Source organism: Perognathus longimembris, chromosome 10 (genome assembly GCF_023159225.1).
Source record: "Perognathus longimembris pacificus isolate PPM17 chromosome 10, ASM2315922v1, whole genome shotgun sequence".
NCBI classification, from domain to species: domain Eukaryota; kingdom Metazoa; phylum Chordata; class Mammalia; order Rodentia; family Heteromyidae; genus Perognathus; species Perognathus longimembris.
Genome location: NC_063170.1, coordinates 21,117,559 through 21,142,014, shown reverse-complemented (window position 1 = coordinate 21,142,014; position 24,456 = coordinate 21,117,559). Strand labels below are relative to the sequence as shown.

The 24,456-nt window shown below is 50.0% G+C and overlaps 2 protein-coding genes across 3 annotated transcripts in view; one reads left to right on the top strand and one right to left on the bottom strand.

Annotated features, from left to right (window-relative positions):
* Gnao1 (G protein subunit alpha o1) overlaps nucleotides 1–8,607 on the top strand; it is a 151,943-nt gene extending 143,336 nt beyond the window's left edge. Inside the window, exons 7-9 of one of the 2 annotated variants that reach the window (XM_048355561.1) lie at nucleotides 3,301–3,454; nucleotides 6,384–6,599; nucleotides 7,598–8,607. In XM_048355561.1, the coding sequence (XP_048211518.1) occupies nucleotides 3,301–3,454; nucleotides 6,384–6,571 (342 nt within the window). In that variant the 3' untranslated portion in view covers nucleotides 6,572–6,599; nucleotides 7,598–8,607. Of the gene's footprint in view, nucleotides 1–3,300; nucleotides 3,455–6,383; nucleotides 7,309–7,597 lie in introns of those variants that run through there. The other variant, XM_048355562.1, reaches the window with a different exon arrangement.
* A 2,689-nt stretch (nucleotides 8,608–11,296) lies between these two features.
* Amfr (autocrine motility factor receptor) overlaps nucleotides 11,297–24,456 on the bottom strand; it is a 31,750-nt gene continuing 18,590 nt past the window's right edge. Inside the window, exons 9-14 of the mRNA XM_048355557.1 lie at nucleotides 20,183–20,373; nucleotides 17,910–18,013; nucleotides 16,647–16,781; nucleotides 15,094–15,177; nucleotides 13,417–13,601; nucleotides 11,297–12,582 (exon numbers count right to left, since the gene is read on the bottom strand). Coding sequence (XP_048211514.1) covers nucleotides 12,435–12,582; nucleotides 13,417–13,601; nucleotides 15,094–15,177; nucleotides 16,647–16,781; nucleotides 17,910–18,013; nucleotides 20,183–20,373 — 847 coding nt within the window. The 3' untranslated portion in view covers nucleotides 11,297–12,434. The remainder of the gene's footprint in view (nucleotides 12,583–13,416; nucleotides 13,602–15,093; nucleotides 15,178–16,646; nucleotides 16,782–17,909; nucleotides 18,014–20,182; nucleotides 20,374–24,456) is intronic.

The following is a 24,456-nucleotide window of genomic DNA, read 5'->3' as shown; positions in this document are numbered from 1 at the left end:
AAGAGTGGCTTGTTGGTTTAATAAATCACTAGTTATTGTAATAATTTATTGGCTGCCGTAATGTATTCATTAGTCACCTACCGTTAATAAAAAGTGCCAGCTCTTTCTAGTGTGTGATGTGTTATGTCAGTGCCAGATGCACCTACACAACACATGTCTGCCCCGCCGCAGGGCTGCTGCAGCCTCGCAGGGACAGGGCAGGATTCCTCGAGTCCGGCCGCCCAGCACCCCTCAGGCTTGCTGGGGGCGGACGAGGGCCTGGTCTGCCTGAGCTGCTTCACAGTCCTGGCATTATCGCATGCTTGCAGGTGGCACTGGTGCATGTGTGATGTGTGTGGCGCATGGTGCCACAAAGCCAAGGGTGGCCATGCTGGCCCAGCTTTCCTACTGCCCTGGGTGCGACCACAGCCTGGGCAGGTGGAGGACTCAGGAGAGACGGCCCTGGGAAAGGCTCCTGGTGGCGCCACAGGAAGGCAGCTGTGGGCAGGGATGGGGAGCTGCTGGCTGGCTGGCTCTACTCAAATGGTGTCTCCGATTTGGCTGTGGTTGGTGTGGTGTTGGAAGGACATGCTGTGCTCTCGGCTTCCTGGTATTGTGCTCTGGGGGGACGGCAACCAGGCTGGGGCAGGGAGGGGTCTCGGCCCCGGCGATTCTCCCCCAGCAGCTGCGTCCTCACTGCTCTCATCCCATGCCCTGTCCTCACAAAGCTGAGTCTGCTAAACATCTCCTCTGCATCCCAATCACATGTCCCATCCTGTCCTAGGGCCGTGTATGTGTGTCGCCACCAACCATGAGCTCTCAGAGGGCAGGAGCCTGGCCTGGTCACTGCCGCCCCGCAGAGGCCTCGCACAGCAGTGCTCCTCGCTGTGTGGGTGGATCACTGAGGGAGTGGGCTTGACCACCCTGCCTTGTGGCAGGAAGCTATGGTGGGCTGAGCCTCAGCAGGTGAGGACCTAGGAGCCTCCGTGAGCTGGCCTGAAGGTGTCCAAACTTAAGCTCAGGGCATCCTGAGGAAGAGCCCTTCAGCCCAGCCCACATGCTAAAGGGTCCCCAACCTCTCCCCTCTGTGATACCCTTCTGGTCCTAAGATGATCAAGTGCCCATCTGCAGATCAAAGCAGCCCTTTGGGTAACTTGCCTCTGCTGAGGGGTTTCAGATCTTTCCCCTGACTCCTTGAAGTCTTGGAGCCTCACACTCTGCCTCCATCTGTAGTCCAAAGAGCCTGAGTGTTTGCAGGCCTTGAACATGGGTCCACTTAAAGTGCTCCTGGAAACACTGCACTTGCCGGTCCTGTGCAGGTTCCATGGAGATGGCACCAGTAAATGGATCCTGCTTGAAAGGGATCATGGGAGTGACAGGGACACATCTGGAAGTGAGAATGAGTTATTGAGGCTGAGGCAAGCGGAGGTGTGAAATCCTATGACATTACTGAGTTTGTTTAGAAGAATCAAAGGATGTTACCTCTTACTGTAGCTGGGGACGAAAGTATGCCTGCTGCCTAGTGATATCCTGAGAGAAGTGAGAACTTGGGCTTCACTGGGAGGAGGAGCTGACAGCTCCCTGCGGTGACAGCAGGTGTGGAAGGGACCACTGAAGAAGGGGCTGGCCACGAGTGGTGTGCTACTGCCTTGACTACCTTATTTAGACCTTGAAAGACAAAGCTTCTTGTGTTGCCTGGGAGACTCGTCGCCTGAGCTCTGGATCTGGCCTGGAGCCCAGTGCAAGACAGCTGGTTTAGGTTTTGGTTTTGGTGATGGTAGTAGTTCTCCTCCTTCCCCTCTTTCTCCTCCTCCTCCTCTTCCTTTCCACCTCTTCCTCCTCTCATTTCTCCCTCTTATTTGCTAGGAATGAAACTCAGAGCCACATGCATGCTTCTGAGCTACACCCCTAGACCTAGTCTTTGCTTTTAGGGTCCCACCTGTGTCACTTCATTGTCCCCCTAAGGGTTGATGGGGCAGCTGGAGTGTTTGCCCTGGTGCTGGCATGGTGTGGGCCTTGATGACCAGCAATGGTCACTTGATCGTCTCCCTCACCCTCCTGCTCACAGAGGAAGGTGGCCATGAGCACTGGGCCAGCACTGTCCCCAGCTCCAGCCACTGCTCCCCCCCATGGGAAAGCTCATCTCTCAGCGCATTGTGTCCACGAACACCCACACCCGCCTCGCCCCTCTGGGTTACTCGTGTTAGTCTTATTTACAGGTGTTTCACCTGGGAAGCCACTGGAGCCACATTCAAGGCTCCAGAGCTAGGTCAAGGGTCCTAGGGGAAAAGAGGATGTCCTATCCTCCACTTCCCTGTACAATGCTGGGTCAATCATCTCCTCCTCCACTCCCCTGTGCAATGCTGGGTCAACCATCTGCCCATCCTCCACTCCCCTGTGCAATGCTGGGTCAGTCATCTGCCCCTACTCCACTTCCCTGTGCAATGCTGGGTCTGTCTGCAGAGAAACAAGTTTGTCTGTACTGCAAGAATCAGATTACCCAGGTGAATGTTCTTGGTTTCCTAAGTCACCTGTCCTTTTTGCACAGGGAAAAAGGCTGTCCTAGGCCTTGGCTTTATTTGCGGTGCCAGTCACATTCATCAGAACAAACTTTTATCCAGAGTGGCACTTTACATCTGCATCTACCTCTTGTTGAAAATCCCTCGCAGGGCTGGACATGGCTGGGTTGGACTCAGCTGGAGGAGAACCGCCTCACCAGCACTCTCAGAGGCTTCCCTGGTGGGAGCCTCTCTCCCAAGTGGCAGCCTCCAAGGGTGCCGGCAGGATCTGGGGTAGCTTACCTTCAGTCCACAGAGAGGCCCCAAATCCTTCCTTACTCCCAGAGAACAACCCCTTTCTCTAATACTGGACCCAAAAGGAAAAATCCAGACATGAAGAGCTAAAGACCTAGTTCTCCAGTTCCAGACCAGGACCCTATGCACACGCACACGCACATGCACGCACACATGCACACACACACAGAGTATAAGATCCTCCAATGACTGGGGACTCAGCAATGGGAAGGTCTTGGGTTGCTCTGTCCTTTGTCACCCAGAGAAGTGCCTGGCCCAGTCTTCCATTGGCCCCAGACAGTGGCTGCTCTGACGCTGAACTGCCCTGCAGGTTGGAATGGGATCACCATGCTACATGTCTGGTTGTAGGTTCTATCTGTCAGCCTTTTGGAGGAGTCCGAGGCTCGGGACTCCTGGGTGCTGAGTAGCTCAGACCTTCTCTCACACCTAACTCTCCTCTTCTCTTTCTCTGTCTCTGTGTCTCTCCCTGTCTGTCTGCCTTGCTCTCCCCTCTACACCGGGGCTGCAGAACCGCATGCACGAGTCCCTCATGCTCTTCGACTCCATCTGTAACAACAAGTTCTTCATCGATACCTCCATCATTCTCTTCCTCAACAAGAAAGACCTCTTTGGCGAGAAGATCAAGAAGTCACCTCTGACCATCTGCTTTCCTGAATACCCAGGTGGGTGTCATGGCTACTCTTGGAAAGGCAGGAACTGGAGCTGTGATTTTGAGAAACTAGTTTGGGCAAACCTCACTCAGACTCACTGGTGAGCAGGGGCCCACACAGGTACTAGACAAGGACACAGATAGACCACTGAGATGTAACAGGTTTAACCCTTCCCAGGACATGGTCCAAGTCTAGCGGGAAGTGGGCCCTCCTGAGCTGTGTGCATTGTGACTGGTGACCCCAGACTCGCATGGCAGGCATCAGGGTCAGGCCAGGGCCCCTCAACTAACAATCCTTTCTTCCTAGTTACCCTCAAGAAAGGCCTCCCAAAATCTCACCTGTGGCCTTTCCTCATATCTGGCCTGGACAGCTATGGGGCCGCAGGGCACCATCTCCTGAAATGGAGCCTGTGGCCCTGCAGCCTATGAATGGGGCCCCTGCCTGCTGTCTCTGTGCACAGAGCATCCTTGTGTAGTAACAGCCCAGCCCTGGCGCGCCTCCCACTCCAGCCCATGGAGCTAACCCCTCCCCCCCACCCCCGTTTTCCTCTGGTCTCCCCACCAGAGGCATTCCAACCACTGCAAGCTTGGGGCTTTTCCCCCCTATTGTTCTAAGTGGGAGGACCACAGGACCCCCTTCATACTCAATGAATTTCTTTCCAAATGGGTGCAGGTGGGATGAGGCTGCTGACTGACGGACTCCGGGCTGCTCTGAAGGCTGGAGGCAGTGTGGAGCCCAGACTGGCCCTCTGGGAACTGGGCAGTTCCTCAGGAGTCTCTGGGACCCAGTCTACTGAGAGGCCAGGGCTGGGATTCTGCTCTCCTCCACATGATGAGATCCACACAGCCTTGGGCTGTCTGTGGGACAAGGCTCAGGACTCAGGGTCACGTCTGTCCCCAAGCTCTGTCTGAAGTCTCCCAGTCTCCATCATGGAGAGATGCTAGTCTCTCCCTCTCTTCACCACTGGGCACAGGGAGGTGAAGAAGAGCCAGCCTGCCTGTTCTGAGCTCAGCCTGCATCCTCACTGCTCTCCACGCTGCTGTCCAAGCAGCCTGTGGAGCCAGACGCCCGGCAACTCCGGGCAAGTCACTTAATTCCTTGGGCCTTGTTTTTCTGGGGGTGGATAGACATGGCAGATCATGACACCACCCTGAGAGGGTGGCCACTGGGGATGGGAGAGACTGGTGCTTGCACTGTGGGGGTGACTATTGCTGTCAGGAGTATTCAGAGGGTAGAAACCAAGGGAAGAGGAGTTGGCCAAAGAAGTGCCCTAGACAGGATGGAGAGCGAATGAGAGCCCAGGACAGACTCTGAAAGACAGAGCCAGGCTCCAGCCCACCCTCGTAACAGCTGCTGCTCACCTCTTCGGTGTCAGCAAAGGCCTCCCTATCCCCAGGCTTTAGAAAACTGGTGACAAGATAGGGCCCAGCCCTGTCAGGCCAGCGCCACCCGAAGGCTCGCTCTCACCCAGTGTCCCGCCCACCCCAGGAGTAGCCAGGTCTCACTGCTGTGGAATGAGTGCTGGAAGCCCCCGGTACTGCCCCAGCAAAAGCCAGTTTGGAGTCAGGAAACATCAGAGTTCGCCAGGCCCAGGACCCAGTGTTGAGTGTAGGCAGGATCCACAACGGTCCATGGCCATCCGGATTGTGACTCCGTGGGTTGGAGCCTGAGGAGCCAGCAGCTGGAGGGGTGGGAGCTGGAGGTGGCTGTCGGTGGTGGGGTGGGCCAGCGTGCAGTGGGTCTGTATGCGGACACCAGACTCCACAAATGAGGGCACAGAGATGTGGCCCCTCCATCTGGACGGGGTGAACTTTGCACTGCCACCAGGGCCTCTGGCCGGGCAGCTCCTTGACAGGGTCCAGGCCCACTGCCCTGGGCTTCGGCAGCTTTGCTGCAGCTCAGCACTCTGTGTGCTTCTGCTCTTGGCATCTCTGTGGTGGTGAATGGAGACGCCTGACCCCGTCCCAGGGATGTCGCCCACGTGCAATACCATTTATCACCAACCTGGAGTCCAAGACTCCAGATGCTTCTGTTGTCTTTTAAAGGAAAGCAAAGGAATCCTGCGGGTGACAAGAGCTCTGGTCCTGGCTACATACCATCCTCGCCTTCAGGGCTAGGAGGCAGGGTGAAACCCTAATGGTGATCTCAGCATCCCTTACCCTTACAATGGACTGTTTTCTCTGGGCAGGTCCTAGCAGCACTATGGAAACAGGGTGTCTTCTGCATCGTGGGCTCCTCCATGCTTTCGCAGTGGCACATGTTCCATGACACTTAACTGGGGCAGAGCCACAGGTTGCTGGTTGAAACTACTGACATCATCCACAGATGTGGATCAAGGGAAAGCTAAGCAATTGTTAGGGAATAGGGGGGTTCGGCCGGTATACCCCATCTTGAAACCAATGTTCCCACATCCTAGTGACCCAAGCAAGAGCTGGAACTGCCTAGCAACACTTCCAGCCCCACCAAGTGACCTGTCAGAGGAAGCCCCTAAGGACAGCAAATCCCTGCGGCGCCCACTGTGCTGAGACCCCATGTGTCCTGGGCACCACACTGCAGGGCAGATCCTGCCTCTGACTTCACTTTGTGGTAGCAGAAGCCGGGGTTTGGGTGTAGAACATAAGGCTTGCTTCACCTAGCTCTGCCCAAATGAGAAAGCAAAAGAGATTGTAGGTGGCCATCACCCTTCTGGGGACAGTGTAGAGATCGGATGTAGAAAGAGTAAGGCAGACCTGGGAAAGGCAGAGCCCAGGCAATGGCCTAAAGATGGTCCCTCCCGCTGGGGAAGGAAGGTGTTGGACTTCCTGTCTCTCCTCACTTCCTGTCTTTCCCTCTCTCCCCACTTCCTGTCTCTCCCAACTTCTCTCCTTCCTGTCATCATGGCTGTCACCCCCCGCACTCACCAGGGCCTTCTCGCCCCTTGTTCTTCTGTGTCTTTTTACAGGCTCCAATACCTATGAAGATGCAGCTGCCTACATCCAAACACAGTTTGAAAACAAAAACCGCTCACCCAACAAAGAAATTTATTGTCACATGACTTGTGCCACAGACACGAATAATATCCAGGTGGTATTCGACGCTGTCACCGACATCATCATTGCCAACAACCTCCGGGGCTGCGGCTTGTACTGACCTCTTGTCCTGTATAGCAACCTATTTGGTAATGATTCCAGCACTCACAGAACAGCTTGCGTGTACACACACACACACACACACACACACACACACCCCACCACACCACTAACCAGTGCAAGTTGGTAATAAACTTTAAAGAGGCATAAAAGAAACCTTATATATACACAAATATATATATATTAGAAAGTTCTTTTTAGTTTATACTCACAAGAGCTGCAGACAGAACTGACCACCATCCCATAGTTCAGCTCATCCTGGGACCACACATGCATGTGCACACTCGCTTTCCACTGTTAAGGTGGGAGCCTGGTTTAGGAGTCGATCCTTTGAAGGACAGCCCCAGGGTTTGACTTGCCATAAGTCTAGGAACAGGGGCCAGGCAGAGGGCGGCCTGGCTGCGTCCAGCCTGGTCCTTCTTTGTGCTCTACTCATTGAGGCTGTGAGCTCTCAGTTCTGCTCTGCTCCCACTCCAATCCCCAAACCCTTTAAGAAATGGCCAATACCCTAAATATCTCCCTACCCTATCCCCACAACAGAAAAAAACAAATTTTTAAGGGATCTTTCTCTTTTGGGTGGTGATGGTGGTTGTTAATTTCAAGAATTTAGAAGAATCTTTGCTCCGATCAATCCACTGTCTCCTGAGTTTTATTTGTGGGAACAAGGAAACATTAGAGACCTGGGAGCCTTGGTCTGCTTTCTCAAACAGCCGAGGGGAGGGGACCTGTGAGCCGTGGCCTAACCCCACCTTTGGAGTTGAGGCCAGCTCCCTTCCAAGAGGGTGTGGGAGAGGGGTGGGAGGGGTCAGGAGTGGCCAGGAGGAGGCCAACCTCGCAGGTCTGATCACACTCACCACCCCCTGGCTGCCGGGGCATCTTCACCAGGCTTCTCCATCTCTCATCAGGCCGCCCCATCTTACCCCACCCCAGTTTAGTTCAAACATCCTGGGGGTTTTTTTGGTTGGTTGGTTGGTTGTTGAAATCAAGGAAAATGGCCCGACTGGACCCCTTATCTCTCTCTCTACAGACTGCTTCATGGACTCTTTGCTGTTGACGTTGATCTCCTGGTAGCATGACCTTTGTAAGACACACAGCCTTTCTGTATCAAGCCCCTGTCTAACCTACGACCCCAGAGTGACTGACTGATGGCTGTGTATTTCTGTAGAATGCTGTAGAATCTGGTTTTAGTTGAGTCTTTACATTTAGAATTTGAAAGGAATAAACACACACATTTCTCATGTGCTTTGTAGCTTAAAAAAAAAAGGAAAACTCACCATTTCATGCATATTTCGTTCTTTTGATTTTGAAATAAAGAAGCCTACACATTAATACCCTTGCCCTCCCAACCCAAGCTCAAGCCAGAGGTGCCGGGTCCACCTGCAACCAGGGGCTCCTTGATGGCATATTGATGCTGGTGGGAGCCCCTGGGGGCTGGGCTTTCCAGAAGGCCTCATGGGCCACTACAGAGCCAAGCCTGTCAGAGACCCAGCTCCCACAGACACCAGGCGATGGCAGGCCGACTGCCCCACCCGCACTCCAAGTTTGTACAGAAAAAGCACAGCTCTGGCCAGTAGCTGCCAAAAAGAACACCAGTCACCTACAGATTCGTAACCCTGTAGAAACCCTGCTGACCCCCTTTCGAAATTCCCCTGGTCATTTTTGTTTTCGTTTGGGTTGTTTCTTGGTTTTTGTTTTCGTCCTGATGAATATTGCATATCACATAGACACATCAGCTCTCATGGGCCCTGGGAAATGGGGTTGTGGTTTTTTCCTTTGCCTCTCAGACCCCGGTCTTTCAGGCAGAAGTTCCCCCATGTGTATGCCCAGTTTTCCTTTGTTTCAGTGATCTGTGTTCTCTCTCCCCATTTCTCTCTCTCTCTCTCTCTCTCTCTCTCTCTCTCTCATGTGGGGATGTTTGTGCTGCAGATAAAAAAAGAACAAAAAAAGTTTTTAAATACCACAAGATGGAAAAACACAAAAAAAAATTTAAAATGATGGAATGTAGTGTTTACATTAAAGCCACCGTTTTCATGATCAGCCCTATGTCATTTCTACTTGACTAGTATCAACCCCAGACCTCTTCACGGTTTCACTTTTAAAATATTTGCTGAAGACCAGTCACAGCCATTCCCAATAAAGAGGAGGCAAAAAGGTAAAATACACAAAAAAATTAAAAATATAGAAAAAAAAACTTGAAAACACAAAAGGAAAAAAAAAAGCCCACGGGTCTTTCTAAGCCTTTCTATTCCCAATCGGTGAGGTTTCTGTGATATCTTACACACTGCCAGTCTACTTCTCTGACTAATTGAAAATTCATGTGTAGCTCAATAAAGAGAATGTTTGTCTGTATCGGAGTCTCTCACCCTCTGCCTCGCAGGCGACGGTTGCGCGGGGTGGGCTATGTCCTGGCAGCAAAGGGAAGGAGGGGCCACAAACCTTGGAGGCTGTTTGGCAAGGAATCCCAACGGGATTCCTGTGCCGTCCCTGGGGGAGCCAGAGGGTCACATGGCCTCACCCCCCCCCCCCAGCAACAAGAGCACCATCCCAAAGATGACCTCTTCCTCCCACTCTTCACACCAGCTGATGTTGTCCATTTCTGGTGGAACTGGAAACCAGGAAGGGAAAAGTGGAGGAGGGCCGGCCATCCCCTCTTCTGTCTTCTCTACCTAGGGAAGTTTCTAAGGTCTCATGGCCTGAGGTCTCCACTCCACACCACGGGGGGCTGGGGGGCAGGGGGGCAGCCATCCACTCCTGTGCCAAGGACACGTGGACATTAGCCAGGAAGACTTCGGGCAGCTTTGCCTTCCTGCAGGCCAAATGCCTTAGTGGGACCAGGTGGCCCAGACTGGCGCATGAGCTCAGCTCTCACCAGGCTGCTGGCCCACTGCTCCCCTTAACCCACCTGGTTTTGCTGTCAGCAAAACTGCACCTGGCTTTATTTGTGGAGATGGGCGTCTTGAGAACATTGTGGTCCATGTTGGCCTTGTGGTATGTGATCCTATTCTATTGCTTGCCTCCTGAGTAGCTAGGATTACAGACGTGAGCTACCACACCCAGCTTCTTCCCAACTTTCAAATGAGTTTTGTAGGTAAAATAAACACAAATTTCTTTAGTTTTTCTTTTTCTCCCTAGTACTGGGCATGGAATCCAAGACTTCATGCATGCCAGGAAGATTCTTTTTCTTTCCTAAATATGGAGCAGTTCATGAATTTGTGTGTTAGCCTTGCACGAGGGACATACTAATTGCTATCATTCCAATTTTAGCATACAGGTGCTGCCAAAGGCAGAACATGCTCTGCAAATTCTCCACCACTGAGTTTCACAGCAGCACTGCATTATATTTTTCTTTTTTTGCCAGTCCTGGGGCTTGAACTGAGGGACTGGGCACTGGCCTTGAGCTCTTTTTGCTCAAGACCAGCACTCTACCACTTGAGCCACAGCACCACTTCTGGCTTTTTCTGTGTATGTGGTGTTGAGAAATCGAACCCAGGGCTTCATGCATGCTAGGCAAGCACTCTACCACTAGGCCACACTCCTGGCCTGCATTATCTTTTAAGAGGAAGGTCAGGAAGCATTTTTTTTTTAAAAGGATGCAAAGAAAAGATTAGAACCAGAACTGTGTGGGCAGAGCCTACATTATTTTTTAATGCTCTACAAGTGGCTCTAACATGCAGCCAGATCAGAAACACTACTAACCCAGCAGCAAGCGGGTGCACCGAGCTTTCCAGGGCAGACAGGTGAGGAGGAGGGATTCCGTGACGCAGCTCGCCCGCTGCAAGGCCACGAGTCTTGCTAGCAGCAGCCCCCTGGTTTGCACCTCCTCTTCCAGTCACAAGGCCAGTGGAAAGTCAGGCCCAGGGGACCACCTGAGCACCCCATTCAGAACAGCAGCAGTAAAAACAGCTCCATAAACATTTCTTTGGTGCAGAAAGGGGGCTGAAGAACAAGGTCAACAGAGCCCACCCAGCCTTGTGTTCTGTCTGCTTCCAGAAGCCCACTGTTGCGGGGCTGAGCACCAGGCAAGGCTGCGGGGCCCTGCAGCCAGCTGGGTCACTGAAGGATGGAGAGGTTCTCCATGCCACTGCCCTTAGCACTCCCCCCAAGAAGCAATGGGAAAAGGAAAAGAAAAGCTATTTGAGTCCAAGGCCCCGGTACTGGTTGTGCACGTGCTACCCAGAATCCTTAGCTACACAGGTGGAAACCTCAAGGGCCAACCCTGGAAACTCTCCTGGGACATTTTAAGTCATTTAAAGTGAGAAACATATGCCTTGTCCACCAATGAAACCAATGTTTTCTAAGGCTTGAAGACTCCTATATTTAATCTACAGTTTTCTCTCTTGACACATCTGACATGGAAGAACACACACAATGAATGCCAATGCTAATGCAAAGTACGATGTAACGCAAGAGAGTGAGCTAAGCATCCCCCCCCCCCCACACACACACTCACCTGGAAGCCCACGGCAGACAGAGGCACAGCCTTCACATGAAACAAGAAGACACAGATTCCCTACCTCAGAAGGTTGAAAAACTACCAAACCCAAATGGCAGGCATAAGCTGAAATTCAATGTCAACATCTCTGAAAGACACTGCCTCTGCTTCCAGCCCCACACAACACACTCCAAGAGTTTTTTTTTTATTATTGTTGTCTTACAATAAAAACAAAAGCTACACTCTCGGTGAAGCAAAACCAATTTTGAAAAAAAATTCACAGAAACTTACTAGTGGCATTTCAAGGTAAGGCTTTTGAAAGATTTATTGAAATAAATTATCTCTGCCTACATATTTACCTATCATCCTTTATCTCAATTGTCAACATCCTAAAAGCTTCCTGTTATGTAAAATACATTTAACTTTGCCAATCATTTTAGGTAATACTGGATTCTTCCCGAAAGGACTACCATAAAACTATGCTTTCAAACATTAAAAAAACAGTGGGACAGAACTGTGTGACCTCTGCGGTTCAAATCCTTGGAGTTAACTGGGAAGAACTGCTGATTGGGATCTATTCTGTTCATGGCCAGTGGTTCCACGCCTTGCCTTTCTACATCTAATGAAGCCCGCAGGAAAAGCTCCAGGGAGGAGCAAGGAACCTCGTTTCCCCAACAGTGCCCTCTAACACGTGCTGCGCCCTCTCGCAGGGCGCACACCTCCTCCAAGGACCAACCCCACAGGCTTTGGCGTTCACCAAGGAATTCAAACCACAACCAAAGTTTGCTGCTTAACCTCTTCTCATATTCACAGGGGTGGGAGGAAAGCAAGGTGGGGGGGGGGACCCCGACGTGGGGGGGGGTGGGAAATGCCGCAGCACCGGCCTGAGCTGAAGCAAACCCAGCTGCAGTGGGGCTCGGTTAGTCCAGTGTCGTGGGATGGAAAGGGATCTTGCACTCTGAAGCCCCCGCTCCTTCTGCTCCAGGTAGCAAACCAGCAATTCTTTCTAGAAGATGCCCTGCTGAGTCTGAGGTTCAGGAACTTGCGGCTCTGGCTTCTGGAACATTCCAATGCTTGCTCACAAGGCGAGCATTCCTGGGGTTACTCCCTGTGATGCCAAGGCACCGGCTCAGCTGTGAGTTGCAACAGAGCAGCGGTGGAAGGTGCTGCTCTGGGCAGGGGTCACCCCCACCCCTGTGCCCCCCGCAAGTCCAGTCAAGGCCAGCAGAGGTCCTGCCTGGAGTTACAAAGCGCAGGGTTCCTGGGGGAAGAGCAACGTCACATAGAAAGGGCTGTAAAGAAGGATTCAACTGTCAGCTGTCCAAACACTATGAAGGCCTCACGCTTTGCCCGGGCCCCGTGGACGCTGGGCTCTGCCGCCGGCCTCTTCCCATGTGGCCTGGGCTCGGGCGCAGGCGCCGCGGAGGGGCCGCTAGGAGGTCTGCTGCTTCTGCAGTCTCCGCTCGGCTGCGGCGGCCAGCATCCTCCGGCGCAGGGTCACGGGGTCGGAGGACGCGCCCTCGGAGGGCAGGAGGCTCTCGGAGGCAGACTCGTCTTCAGAGCTCTTGTTCAAGAATCGCCTGCAGAAAACAAGAGCCAGGGAGAGGTGGGAAGCTGCCGGGCGCGGCCGCATCGTCACTTGTCCTTTCCAGCACCCTAGCAAGCTCTCACTCAGGACCGGCCACGGGAACCATGGCGGTCCTGAGGGCGAGGGTGGAGAGCTCGCCAGGCAAGCCGGAGGCCCCGGCCTCATCCCAGCACCACAAGAGGCAAGAGAAAGAGCAAACGCAAGTAAAGGGCGCTACCCGGGCGGACACGCCTGTGTGCCCCTGGAGAGGCCCACAGCAGCTACGGGGCCCCCTCCCGCGCCATCTCCGTCACAGCCCGGGCTCCTCCGCTGCAGCTCTGTCACAACCCACGCCTCCTGGGATGAGCAGGACCTGGCTCTGCCCCCAGAATTGAAACCGCCCTGAGGAAGGCTCCGCGCTCCAGCTGGGGCTGCACGGGCTGTGGCACCCGGGTGGGCACTGTGGGCTCACGCTGCTGGCCACAAGGGCAGGGCCAAAGGGGAGGACTTGAAAGCCAGACCCAGGCTAGGGGGCGCCTTTCTAGGCCTCAGATGCTTAGCTAAGCCGTCAAGTGGGCATGATGAGGCTCAGCTCTGAGCCGAGAATGGGGAATTCACAGGCTGCTGCGGTGGGGACAAGCCACAGCACCAGCCCAGACGTTTCCCGCTGTGTCCACAGCCAGATCCTCTGCCATTTCAAGACAGGTTTCAAGTCATTGTTGTGTTTTTGTTTTTTCAATGTTGTCATCTGTTTAAGATGTGGGCCTAATGTGACAAATGTAACAGCAGCCATCAGCCCTGGCTTCTGAGCAGGAACTCAGGCCCGAGGGCAGGCGAGTGGACTCACTTCCGCGCCTGCTGCAGCAGGTCGTCCTTGCGCTGGACCAGCATGCGCTGCCTCTCGTCAGCAGACTTGGAGAAGCGGCTGCCCCGAGCCTCAAAGTCCTCCATCTCACTGGGCTCCACGTCCGCCTCACTGAAGTCCAGGGTCTCCTCCAGACGGGGGCTGAGGTCCAGGGGCACGCGCTCGGTCTGGGCGGGGGGGGGGGGGGAGAGGTGGTGTCACAGTTATGAGTGTGCATTCACACCTACACACACTCCCTTCTGCATGCCCCTTCTGGACCACAAGGCTGGCTGCCAGCCAGAAAGCCAAAGCCAGGAGCCTCGAGCCTCTGTCCAGTGAACGCCTGGCTGAAGGAGGCAGGCCTGGAGCGCGGCTTGTGCGTCCCTAAGACCACTACGCTCAGTATTGGTGCAGTTAAACGACGGCCAGTACAGAGCCCCAAGCACATCAAGCTATACTCCAGCACCAAGACAACAAAGTGAGCTGTTAGTTTGCATCTGGGAGTTTTCTGTTCAATTCTAATTATTCAAGATTTTAAACACATCTAAGCATCAATTTTATTTTTATTTTTGCCAGTCCTGGGACTCAGGGACTGGTTGCTGTCCCTGGCTTCTTTTTGCTCAAGGCTAGCACTCTACCTCTTGAGCCACAGCACCACTTCCTGCTTTTTCTGTTTATGTAGTGCTGAGGAATCGAACCCAGGGCTCCATGCATTCAAGGCAAGCATGAAGCATGAAGGCAACCACTAAGCCACATTCCCAGCCCCCTACTGCACCAATTTTATACCCTCACTTTGAAAACAGAGGCACACAGGCCAAAAGGGCAAGTGCAAAAATATCTTCTTTTTTTTAAGGCAGACATAATAGACTGCGCGTCCTGTGTTAAAATGAGACATGTTCTTGGCTGAAACTCCAAAAGCCACAATGATGCCCCAGGGATGCCCAAATCCCTAAACAGATACCCAGCCATCTGTGGTACTTGTGTTCCCCGACACAGACCCCCGTGGGCACAATTCCTAAGCACCACATAAACCAATAAAGCCGGAAGCGGCACTGTGGCTCAAGTGGTACAGTGTTAGCCTTGAGCAAAAGAAGCCATGGACAGCGCCCAGGCCCTGAGTTCTAGCCCCAGGACTGGCCAAAAAAAAAAAAAGCATGGTGGAAGTCCGGCAATCAGTGAAGCATATGGCACTGTAGCTGAGGGCCAGAGCCCAGGAATGGGGCTCAAGGGAGGGGAGGCAGCCACTTTGTGGCTACAAGGTACAACGGCTGCTTCTCCAAAAGTGATATCTACTTTCCCATCTCATCAGGAGGTTTGGTTTCTGCAAAATACACATGGGAAGCCCTAAGGCAGATGAATGAGGTATGCTGACTTAGTGACCTCAGCTCCCATGGGAGCACCCCGTCCACCCCATCCCAGTGTGTCTGGGTCCAGCCCCTGAGTGCCCAGGGCAGCTTCCTTGTGCCCTTTGTGCATTCTCCCTTAGACTCCAGGTAACTAGGCTGGCCCCCCCAGCAGTGCCTAGAGCAGGAGAAAGATGAGGATGGAAACAGACGTGCCACTGGTCAAGCTCAACAGACAGAGCACATGATCTTTTTCCTATTCTTGCCTGCTCACATGGTCAGCATTGCTGGGACCACACAGCCCTTCCACCATCCACTCTTACTGTGCAACCCCTACCTGTGCAGAGGCTTCTCCCTCTTCCTGCTCGGAGCTGGGCCTTTCCACCGCGCTGTTCAGTGCAGGTCTAATGCTATCTGACCGCTGAAAGAGGAACAGCAAGGTCACGCCAAAGGAAGAAACACACAGAGGAAAAACCTGACCTTGGCACACAGGGCGCTATGGCCCAATACAGCCTGCAACTTACAGCACCAGAAAAACGAAAATCATGGAAAGATTAAAAGCAAGACAAAGAAGCCTGAGGCCTAAGCTAGAGCTTCAGGTTTGAGACTCAGCAACTGGCTCCACCTTCAGTTCTTCTTTCAAGAATAGGAAGGTAGCCAGGCACCAGTGGCTCACACCTATAATCTTAGCTACTCAGGAGGCTAAGATCTAAGGATGGAAGCTCAAACCTAGCCCAGGCAAGGAAAGGCCAAGAGATTTTTATCTCCAATTAACCAAAAGAAAACCAGAAGTGGCGCCATGGCTCAAAGTGGTAAAGCACTAGCCTTGAGCAAAAGAATTCAGGGACAGCACCAAAGCCCTTTATCCAAGCTCCACAACCAACAACAAAAAGAATAGGAAGTGTATGGCAAAACTGACAACAGCAGGCAACCAACACTGGGTGCAGCAGACAACATGGGCAAGACCACCAGCACGTTAGCCTTCCTAACACCCTGCAAAGCAGCACATGTGGTATTCTCACTTCAGCCTGAGAAGACCTGCGGTCCAGTATCGGGGGACCCCCTGCGGCCTCTCCCTGGCTGCAGGAAGTAAGTTTGCCAGCTCTAGAGGCAGATGGCAGCCAGGTCCAACAGTGACACCGGGGGACCCATAGCTAACACCTCAGCCCATCTGGCACCAAAGGCTACAGGCCCAGCCTCTCCAAACGGGCTCAACCTTAGAAAGTTGACTGGTAGATTTGTAAATATTTGTGCATACTGAAAATGAATACTTTTTCACACATTATTTCCTGGTCACATATAAAGGCCTGGGTCTTGTCAGAAAGTTTGTCTATGTGAACATTTCTTGTAGCCAGGAGATTGAGCCTTTTTATAATAGAAAGTACAATGTCCAGAGAAATACAGGGGTTCAACACCTGCTAGGGAGGGAAGGGTGCCAACACCTCCCAGTCCGGAGGTCCACACACCACAGACCTGGGGCCACGCTCACCTTCCCCCCTAGCTTGATGAAATCCTTTCACTACAGTCTTGCTCATCTGTGTACTTACTTTATTTATCCATGGCTGCTTTGGCTGCCACAGGTTATATAGCCCCAGGGCCTAAAACAGTCATGACCTGCCCTGTACATGAAAAAAGTTGTTAATCCCTACCTGGCCAAGCCAATGCATCACCTACTGGACTGGCAAGGGCAGGCTGCTTTGAGGTATGTACCTGGGTCTGTACCTGGGTCTGTACTCATTCATTATTTGGGCAAAGTGAAGGTATTTCCAGAAACCCTCTATTGTATCATACATAAATTATATTCAGTTATTAAGTAACCAAAAAAGTAAATCAGTAGGATTCAACCATTGTGAAACAGTCTGTTTGTCACACTGTGGGCCCTGGTTTTACCTGTGTGGGGAAAGGTACTTGAATCCGTCCTTCTAAGATGTTATCGGTGGTTATCTCGACAGAGCGTGTAAGCTGGAGGTCCTGCAGCACGAGGTGGTATGGAACCTGGGGGAACATCTCCTGAATCTGATGAGCCTGGAGGGAAGCACACACACCTCAGCCCAGGCCGCTCCCGACAGGCGCACAGGGTCAGCGTCGGGGCAGGACTAGGCCCTGAGTCTGAGGTCACGCCTTCAAAGATCAGGCCTCTTCCCTGCTGCACATCACACTGCAGTCTGTTTTTCCAGGGTACCAAACACACAGCTGAGACAGCAATACCATTCAAACAAAGAGCAGTAGGGGCCCTGACGGGCTCAGGTACAGTCTTCTGGTTTTAAAGAGTTTGTTTCAAGTTGAGGGTTCTGATGTACACGTTGTAGGTGAAATCCAAATGCACTGTGTAAGTGCATTGTGTTAAGTGAAAGAAGTCTGACCCTAATGCCCACCATCACATAGAGGACAGCTGGGAGGAGGAGAGACCCGAGGGGAGAAAGCTGTGTGGGACTGGAAGTGCTCCTCCTCGGAGGAATGCTGCCTAGCATGTGACCGGCCCTGGGCTCCATCCCCAGCTCTGCTTCAAACAAAACAGGCTTGCAGTACAAATGTGTTCAGTAAAAAATTAAGACAAGGGCTGGGAATGTGGCTTAGTGGTAGAGTGCTTGCCTAGCATGCATGAAGCCCTGGGTTCGATTCCTCAATACCACATAAACAGAAAAGGCCGGAAGTGGTGCTGTGGCTCAAGTGGTAGAGTGCTAGCCTTCAGCAAAAGCTCAGGGACAGTGCCCAGGCCCTGAGTTCAAGCCCCAGGACTGGCAAAAAAAAAAGAAAGAAAAAAGACCATCATTCATTCTTGTCAACAATTCTACAGAGAAACCTTGGCCAAAATCAAGTTGTCTCAATGTAGGCCTAGATCACAATCACATTCATTAAAGATTAGATTACCTATTACGGAAGTAAAACAAAAGGCAACTTCCCAACTAGTTTTCAATTTAAAAACACGCGAACCTGGGGGTGTGGTTCTGCATGAACAAGGCCCTGGATTCAATCCTCTATACCACAAGATAAATAATTTAATTAAACATGAATTTAAGAGATCCTGTGGAATATTTTTAAAATCCCCTGAGAATAAGACTGACAAGGTCATATAACTGCTCATGTTTCAGAGCTTTCCTTCCTTGCTAATCACTAAGTAGTTCTCTTGTTAAGGTGGCTGGCAGTCCTTACCATGGCATTAAGCTGGGAGTTGCTTGCCTGTGTAATGCCAAGAATGTTTGTAGTATGCATCACTTCCACTGAAAAACTCGGCAGCCAGCTTGCAATCCGGGACCCTAAAACAAAAGAGAGTTGAGCAAGCACAAGTGTTAAAGCCTGGGGCCCCTGCCTCTCACCCCAGGTTATCTAGTCAGTTTCTCTTCCATCTTTATAACACCACCTGAAATTCACTCAGGGATATCCAACCTTTTGTGTCAAGTGTTTCACACACAATAGTTAATTTAGTTCTCATTAAAACCCACAAGTTATTTCCCATTCCTCTAATTGTATTCGTTTTCAGAGATATGACCGCAGTCCTCAGCTTGCCATGGTCTTTGGTCCCCAAGGCACTTACAAGTTAGGTAATGCCAACAAGATCATATTTAATGATGGTAGCCAGGATGTGAAGCCAGCCACGCTAGGTTCTAGACCATTCACCACCTGCCTCTCCTACTTCCTGGTGGCCATTAATCCATTCAACCCTCAATCCACTCTAAGCCCAGAACCTAAGGAAGGTTTCATGGCCCAGGGCCCTCTGGAGGCGTAGTTTTCACCACTGCTTTCATGAAGTATTTCCTCCGTAACAGGCTGACTAAAAGATTTGACCATGGGTTTTGATTCCAAATTCTTTTCAAAGAATTCTTACAACACAGGATTATGTAGTAATGACATCATGAGGCTGCTATTTCTGTTATTTCCATGAGGAAAGTGTGGCCTGAGATACAAAGCCACCATGTACAGCCTGCAGAACAACTCCGCACTGAGCTGCACACCTAGGGGTGTGGTTTCATTCCTTTACAAAGACTCACTGAGGCAGAAGGAATACAAAAAATTACTGCCAAATAAAATGTACTCATTTAAAAATACAAGCTCATTTCATGTACATACTAAGGCTTTGATCTATTTTCCTACATTTTCGGTAGGGATAATTCATAAGTAATGGCTTACATAGCCAGGATCCATCTCCAAAATCTGTTAGTCTACTTCAGAAGTTGGACTTCATAGAGGGCTTAAATTTTTTTTTTTTGCCAGTTGTGGGACTTGAACTCAGGGCTTGAGCACTGTCCCTGGCTTCTTTATGCTCAAGGCTAGCACTCTACCTTTTGAGCAACAGCACCACTGTGTCTGGCTTTTTCTGTTTACGTGGTGCTGAGGAATCGAACCCGGGGCTTCATGCATGCTAGGCAAGCACTCTACTGCTAAGCCACATTCCTAGCCCCAGGGCTTCATTTTTAACAGCCAGCACACCAGGCCTTTAAGCCTATCCAGCACTAGGCCCAGATAGCCAAGGCCCTCATCTAATCTGCTCCTCTCAGTGGTGTGCCTCTGCTCCCAGGCCCTTTCTACACTCCACAGCCACACCATCACTCCAAGCACTCCACCCTGGGAAACTCAAGTCAGAGATCTGAACAGTGCTGGCATAGCAAAACGCAGGGCCTACTTTCCAGCAAGTTAGGAAGAGGAGTTCACACAATGTCGTGGTATGGGAATCAATGAAACGCAGCAGCAATCTGGTGTATATGAGTCAGGGAAAGATGGCCAGCCCCTGGGATGGAGTCCATGGCCTGAGCAGTGGACCTGTGGTCACACCTCTTCAGCACTGCCAGGCGGAGGTACATTCCCATCTTACAGACCAAGCAGCAGGGCTCCAGCTCTGTTCTGCTCATGGAGCTCCCGCAAAGCTACTTCATGACCCTTCACTATTGCTTAAATGATACACCACTGTAATCAGTTCACAGCCAAGGGTTACTATGAAATTGATCCATGCTGGCACAGAATTGAATGAAGCTCCCAGCAAGGAACAACCTTTCAGGTTGGTCTATCCATCCAACATGAACAATTTCAATTCAACTGAAATATAAACTGAGAGTGATAGCACACACATGTCATCCCAGCCCTCAGGAGGGAGAGGCAGGAGGATTGTGAGTTCAAGGCTAGCCCTGGCTGTCTAGTTGAGACCTGGTCTCAAAAATAATAAACAGCTGGGTGTCAATGGCTCATACTTGTGAAAAGCAGAGATGTGGCTCAAGTGGTAGAGCACTAGCCTTGAGTAAAAAAGTTCAGGGACCGTGTCCTGAGTTCAAGACTTAGAACCAGCTCAAGAAAGAAACAAATAAATAAAAATAATAAATAAATAATTGAAATACAATATTAAGCTTATCTGTATAGGCAATTTATAATCAAAATGGCAATGTCTCATATGAGAAAAGGCTGTGGGTGTGGTACTGTAAGGTGAAATCCCTCACCGTCGAAGTGGAAGAAGTGATTGTGCTGGTTTAAGCGAGGTCTGCCTTCCGCAGCTGCCACAGGAACCAAATTCTCATCCAGGTTCTCTCCTTGGTGGTCTTCCCTGGCACGGTTGTTGTCAGCAATATTAAGAGACATTCTGCATGTCGGACAGGAGGTGTCTTGTTCTAGCCAGGATCGAAGGCAGGAGCTATCAAGAAAAAGTCCAAAGTGCACTGTGTGAGTATCCTCTATTGCTGCTTAGCACAATGTGGGAGGGGTTTACCAAAAGCGCTCTAATGTATGCAGTGTGTTCCGACATGATTGAACTGTTGAGAAACCGTGGGGCTATGACCTCTTCCCCCTACATCACCCTAACACACGCAGCACAACCCGCTGTGAACACTATCATACACCCATTGAAAAAGCTACCACATGGCTAACTGCTATCCTTTCCAACTCTATCTTGCCATTTCAAAATCCATGTGGCTGAATCACCCAACATCCCTGGCCTCTCCTACACTGCAGTCCTCTATCAGTAATCTTCTCTTTCATTGCTTTAGCTACTCACCAGTGTGGTCATAACCTCTGCCTGGTTTTCAGAGACTTCTCTGAGAGGAGACCACGCACCATCAAGTGTGATAGCCTCGCTCTCTAGAACCATCTCCCTACATCCACCACTCTATTTGCTCCACCCCCACGTCCATGCAGTCCTTTTCAAGAGGACAGATGCCCTAGCTGTCCTAGATGCTCAACAATATTTGCAGTATCCAATAAGGGGGAAGGGTGCTAGAATGCGAAGTCCAAAGTGTCAAGATCTAGCCCTGACTCAGCCACTAACTAACTGGCAAATCCTTCGACCTCTCTGGACCAGTCCCAGTGAGGAACAAGCAGGTTACATGAAGTGATTTCTAAGGTCCCCTCCTTAGAGAATCATATGGAAATTTGCTATTTTCTCCTAAGAACTAAAGAAAACTAAATAAAAATGGTGTGTGGCTTTTTCTTAATGTTGGTAACTAAGGCACTGGCAGAGTGGCTCAAGTGGTAGAGTATGAGGCCAGTACTGCCGAAACCAAACAAAACTGTGATTACAGATTTCTGTGCACAGTGACAAAGGAGAACCTCAACCACATGACGATCTTCAGATCAGAGAGATCGTTCCTTCATAACGATAACGACACTCGAATGAGGAAGTGCTTTTCCTCTTTCTATGTATGATGTTCAATGTATTAAATATTCACTGAACTCTGAAATCTTGTAAAAAAATACTTTCTAGAGCAACAAATTAGTAGCTATTCACTATTACCTGCTAGCAACTTGGCATCTTTCTTTACTACAAATTTATTTCATTCTATTTTACTTATTAAAAACCTTTATTACAAAATAAGCTTATCACATCATCCTCTCCTACTTGACTATTAAAACTATAAAGTGGAGCAAATTAAAACAAAAATATAACATTCTAAAACTGAGAAGAAAGAAAGCTCAGAGGCCAATTCATTGAAGAAAAAAAAAAGCTTCAAAAGAAGGTCTCAAATCAACAACCTAATTTTATACCTACAGAATAAAAGAATAAAATCAACTTGATAAGAGACAGCCAGAAGGACTGGTAAGGGCTGGAGGAGTGGAGGATAGGGACTCACTGTCTAAAGGGTACAGAGAATCAGTTTGGAAAGATAAAGTTCCAGAGGTAGGTGGTGATGAAGTTCTGCCCAACAATGTAAGTGCATTTAACAGCAAGGATTATAACACTTAAAAACGGTAAAAACGGTAAGATTATATTATGCATATCTTACAAAAAAATTACATTTCAAAATGACCACTGGGGAAAAAACATCACAATAATAAAAAGGATCAAAAGAGATCCCACTCATACCATTACAACTGCAACAGTAAGAAAAATAAAGTATTAGTAAGCATGTGAAGACCCAGAGCCCTTCCATGTGGATGATGCAAAGACAGGTGTCGCTGCTGCAGTAAACAGCTCGGCAGCTCCTCAAGAAGGGAGACATGGGGCTGCGCTTGAAGTTCAGTGGAAGAGCACTGGCCAAGCACTGAGAGGAGGTGAAGAAGCTCAGCACACAGAGATGGTGTGGTCCAGGAACTCTACTTCCAGGTAACGATTAAAAGCAGGTGCTCAGACGCTTGTTCCCAAATTTCAGAGCAGCATAGTTCACCAAATGGCCAAAAGATGTAGAAATACCAAAAGTCCACAAATAGCCAGTGCTATTATAAAATTATCCAAATTTAGCCATAAGAAGGAATGAAGTATAGCTACCTGTTACAACTTGGTAACCTCAAAAATATGCTTTGTGAAAGAAGTCAGTTACAAAAGGTCATATATTGTGTGACTCCTTTTATGTGAATTATCCATAGGCAAATCCATAGATAGAAGGCTACTTGGGGGGAGGGGGGCACAGACGACACAGGGAGGGATTACTAAGAGCATGAGGTGCTATTCTGGAGTGTTGAAAAGTTTTGAAACCAGAAACAAGTATAGTTGCACAATATTGTTATATGCCAAATTCCACTGAACTATGCACTTTAAAATGGTTAACTATATATTATCTGAATTTTGTCAGTCAAAAATAAAGCCCTTGCAGGGTGCATGGTATGCACCTATAGTCCCGATATTCAGAGGCTGAGACAAGATCCCTTGATCCCAGACCGCCTGAGAAGCACAGTCAAACCTAGTTTAAAAATAAATAAGTAAATAAACACATAATTTTTAAACTAAAATTAAGCTAATTATGGGTAAAAAATTTTTCCTGGGCTAAAAAATACTCTTAATCTTCATAACTAGCTTCCAACCTCCTTTGGAACTAACTGAAAGGTTTGTGCAAATTTTCTGGTCTCCCTAATGTCAACAACAGCATCACCAGATAAGTGTACATACATCAGAGGGAGAACAAGGTGTGTCCTTTAGCCCTCTCAATTCTCTCCACTTCCCTCCACCTACAGTCCCAGCACTGCAGATCCAGTTACTCTCAATGCGCCCCTGACCTAGTCAAGCTGCAAGTCTTATCTGCCAACCCCTATCATATCTGTCCATTCCCATTTTGTTCCCAGAACCCAACACATATGTCTATCAAATACACATCTGAGGGCTGGGAATATGGCCTAGTGGCAAGAGTGGTTGTCTCGTATACTTCATGAAGCCCTGGGTTCAATTCCCCAGTACCACATATACAGAAAATGGCCACAAGTGGCACTGTGGCTCAAGTGGCAGAGTGCTAGCCTTGAGCAAAAAGAAGCCAGGGACAGTGCTCAGGCCCTGAGTCCAAGCCCCAGGACTGGCCAAAAAAAAACAACAAATGCACATCTGAAACACCACCGTGAATCTCTTGTTGTAATTAACACAGAAGAAAGAAAGGAAGGAGGAGGAAAGGGAAGGAAGAAGACAAGAAGGTAAAACAGGTTCTGCTGAGGGGCAGGAATTAGGCAGAGGGAAGGGCTAAAGAAGAGCGAGGATGAATATGAATGTGGTCACTATAGCTGATCTCAATGTATGCTAGAACAATGACTGTAATTCTAGCTACTCAGGAGGCTGAGATCTAGAGTATCGCATTTCAGAGCCAGCCCAGGCAGGAAAGTCCCCGAGACTCCATCTCTAACCAGCAACAAGCCAGGCTACAGGTATGGCTCAAGTATTAGAGCTACTCAGGAGGCTGAGATCTAAGGAGGTGGTTCAAAGCCAGCCCAGGCAAAAAAGTCCACAGATTCTTATCTTCAGTTAACTACCAGAAAACCAGAAGTGGAGCTGTAGCTCAAAGTGGTAGAGCATTAGTCCTGAGCAAAAAGCTCCAGACAGCACCCAGGCCCTGAGTTCAAGCCTAATGACAAGGAAAGAAGGAAAGGATGGAGGGAGGGAGTGAGGGAGGGAGGGAAGGAGGGAGGGAGGGAGGGAGGGAGGGAGGGAGGGAGGGAGGGAGGGAGGGAGGGAGGGAAAGGAAAGGAAAGGAAAAAAAGAATCCTGTTTAAATTGTTTTAAGGAGGGGGAGCTGAATGGGAGAATAAAGGAGGGGTGATGTTAACAGGGATACATTTTTTACCTGGGTTAAAAATGTCACAATGAACACCGCCCTCCTATGGTATAACTAATGTATGCTAAGAAAAAAATGAGGGGAAAAGTCGGGTGCATTTGTCAAGTGGATGACTCCAGCTCCAAACCCCTTCTAATATTAGAAAAGAGAACAAAAACTACCTTAGGATATTTAGCAGGGAAAGAAAGGTTAAAGATGTGCAAAGATCAAAGGATCTCTCAGTATGTAAAACTCATTTAAAAGGTCAAAAA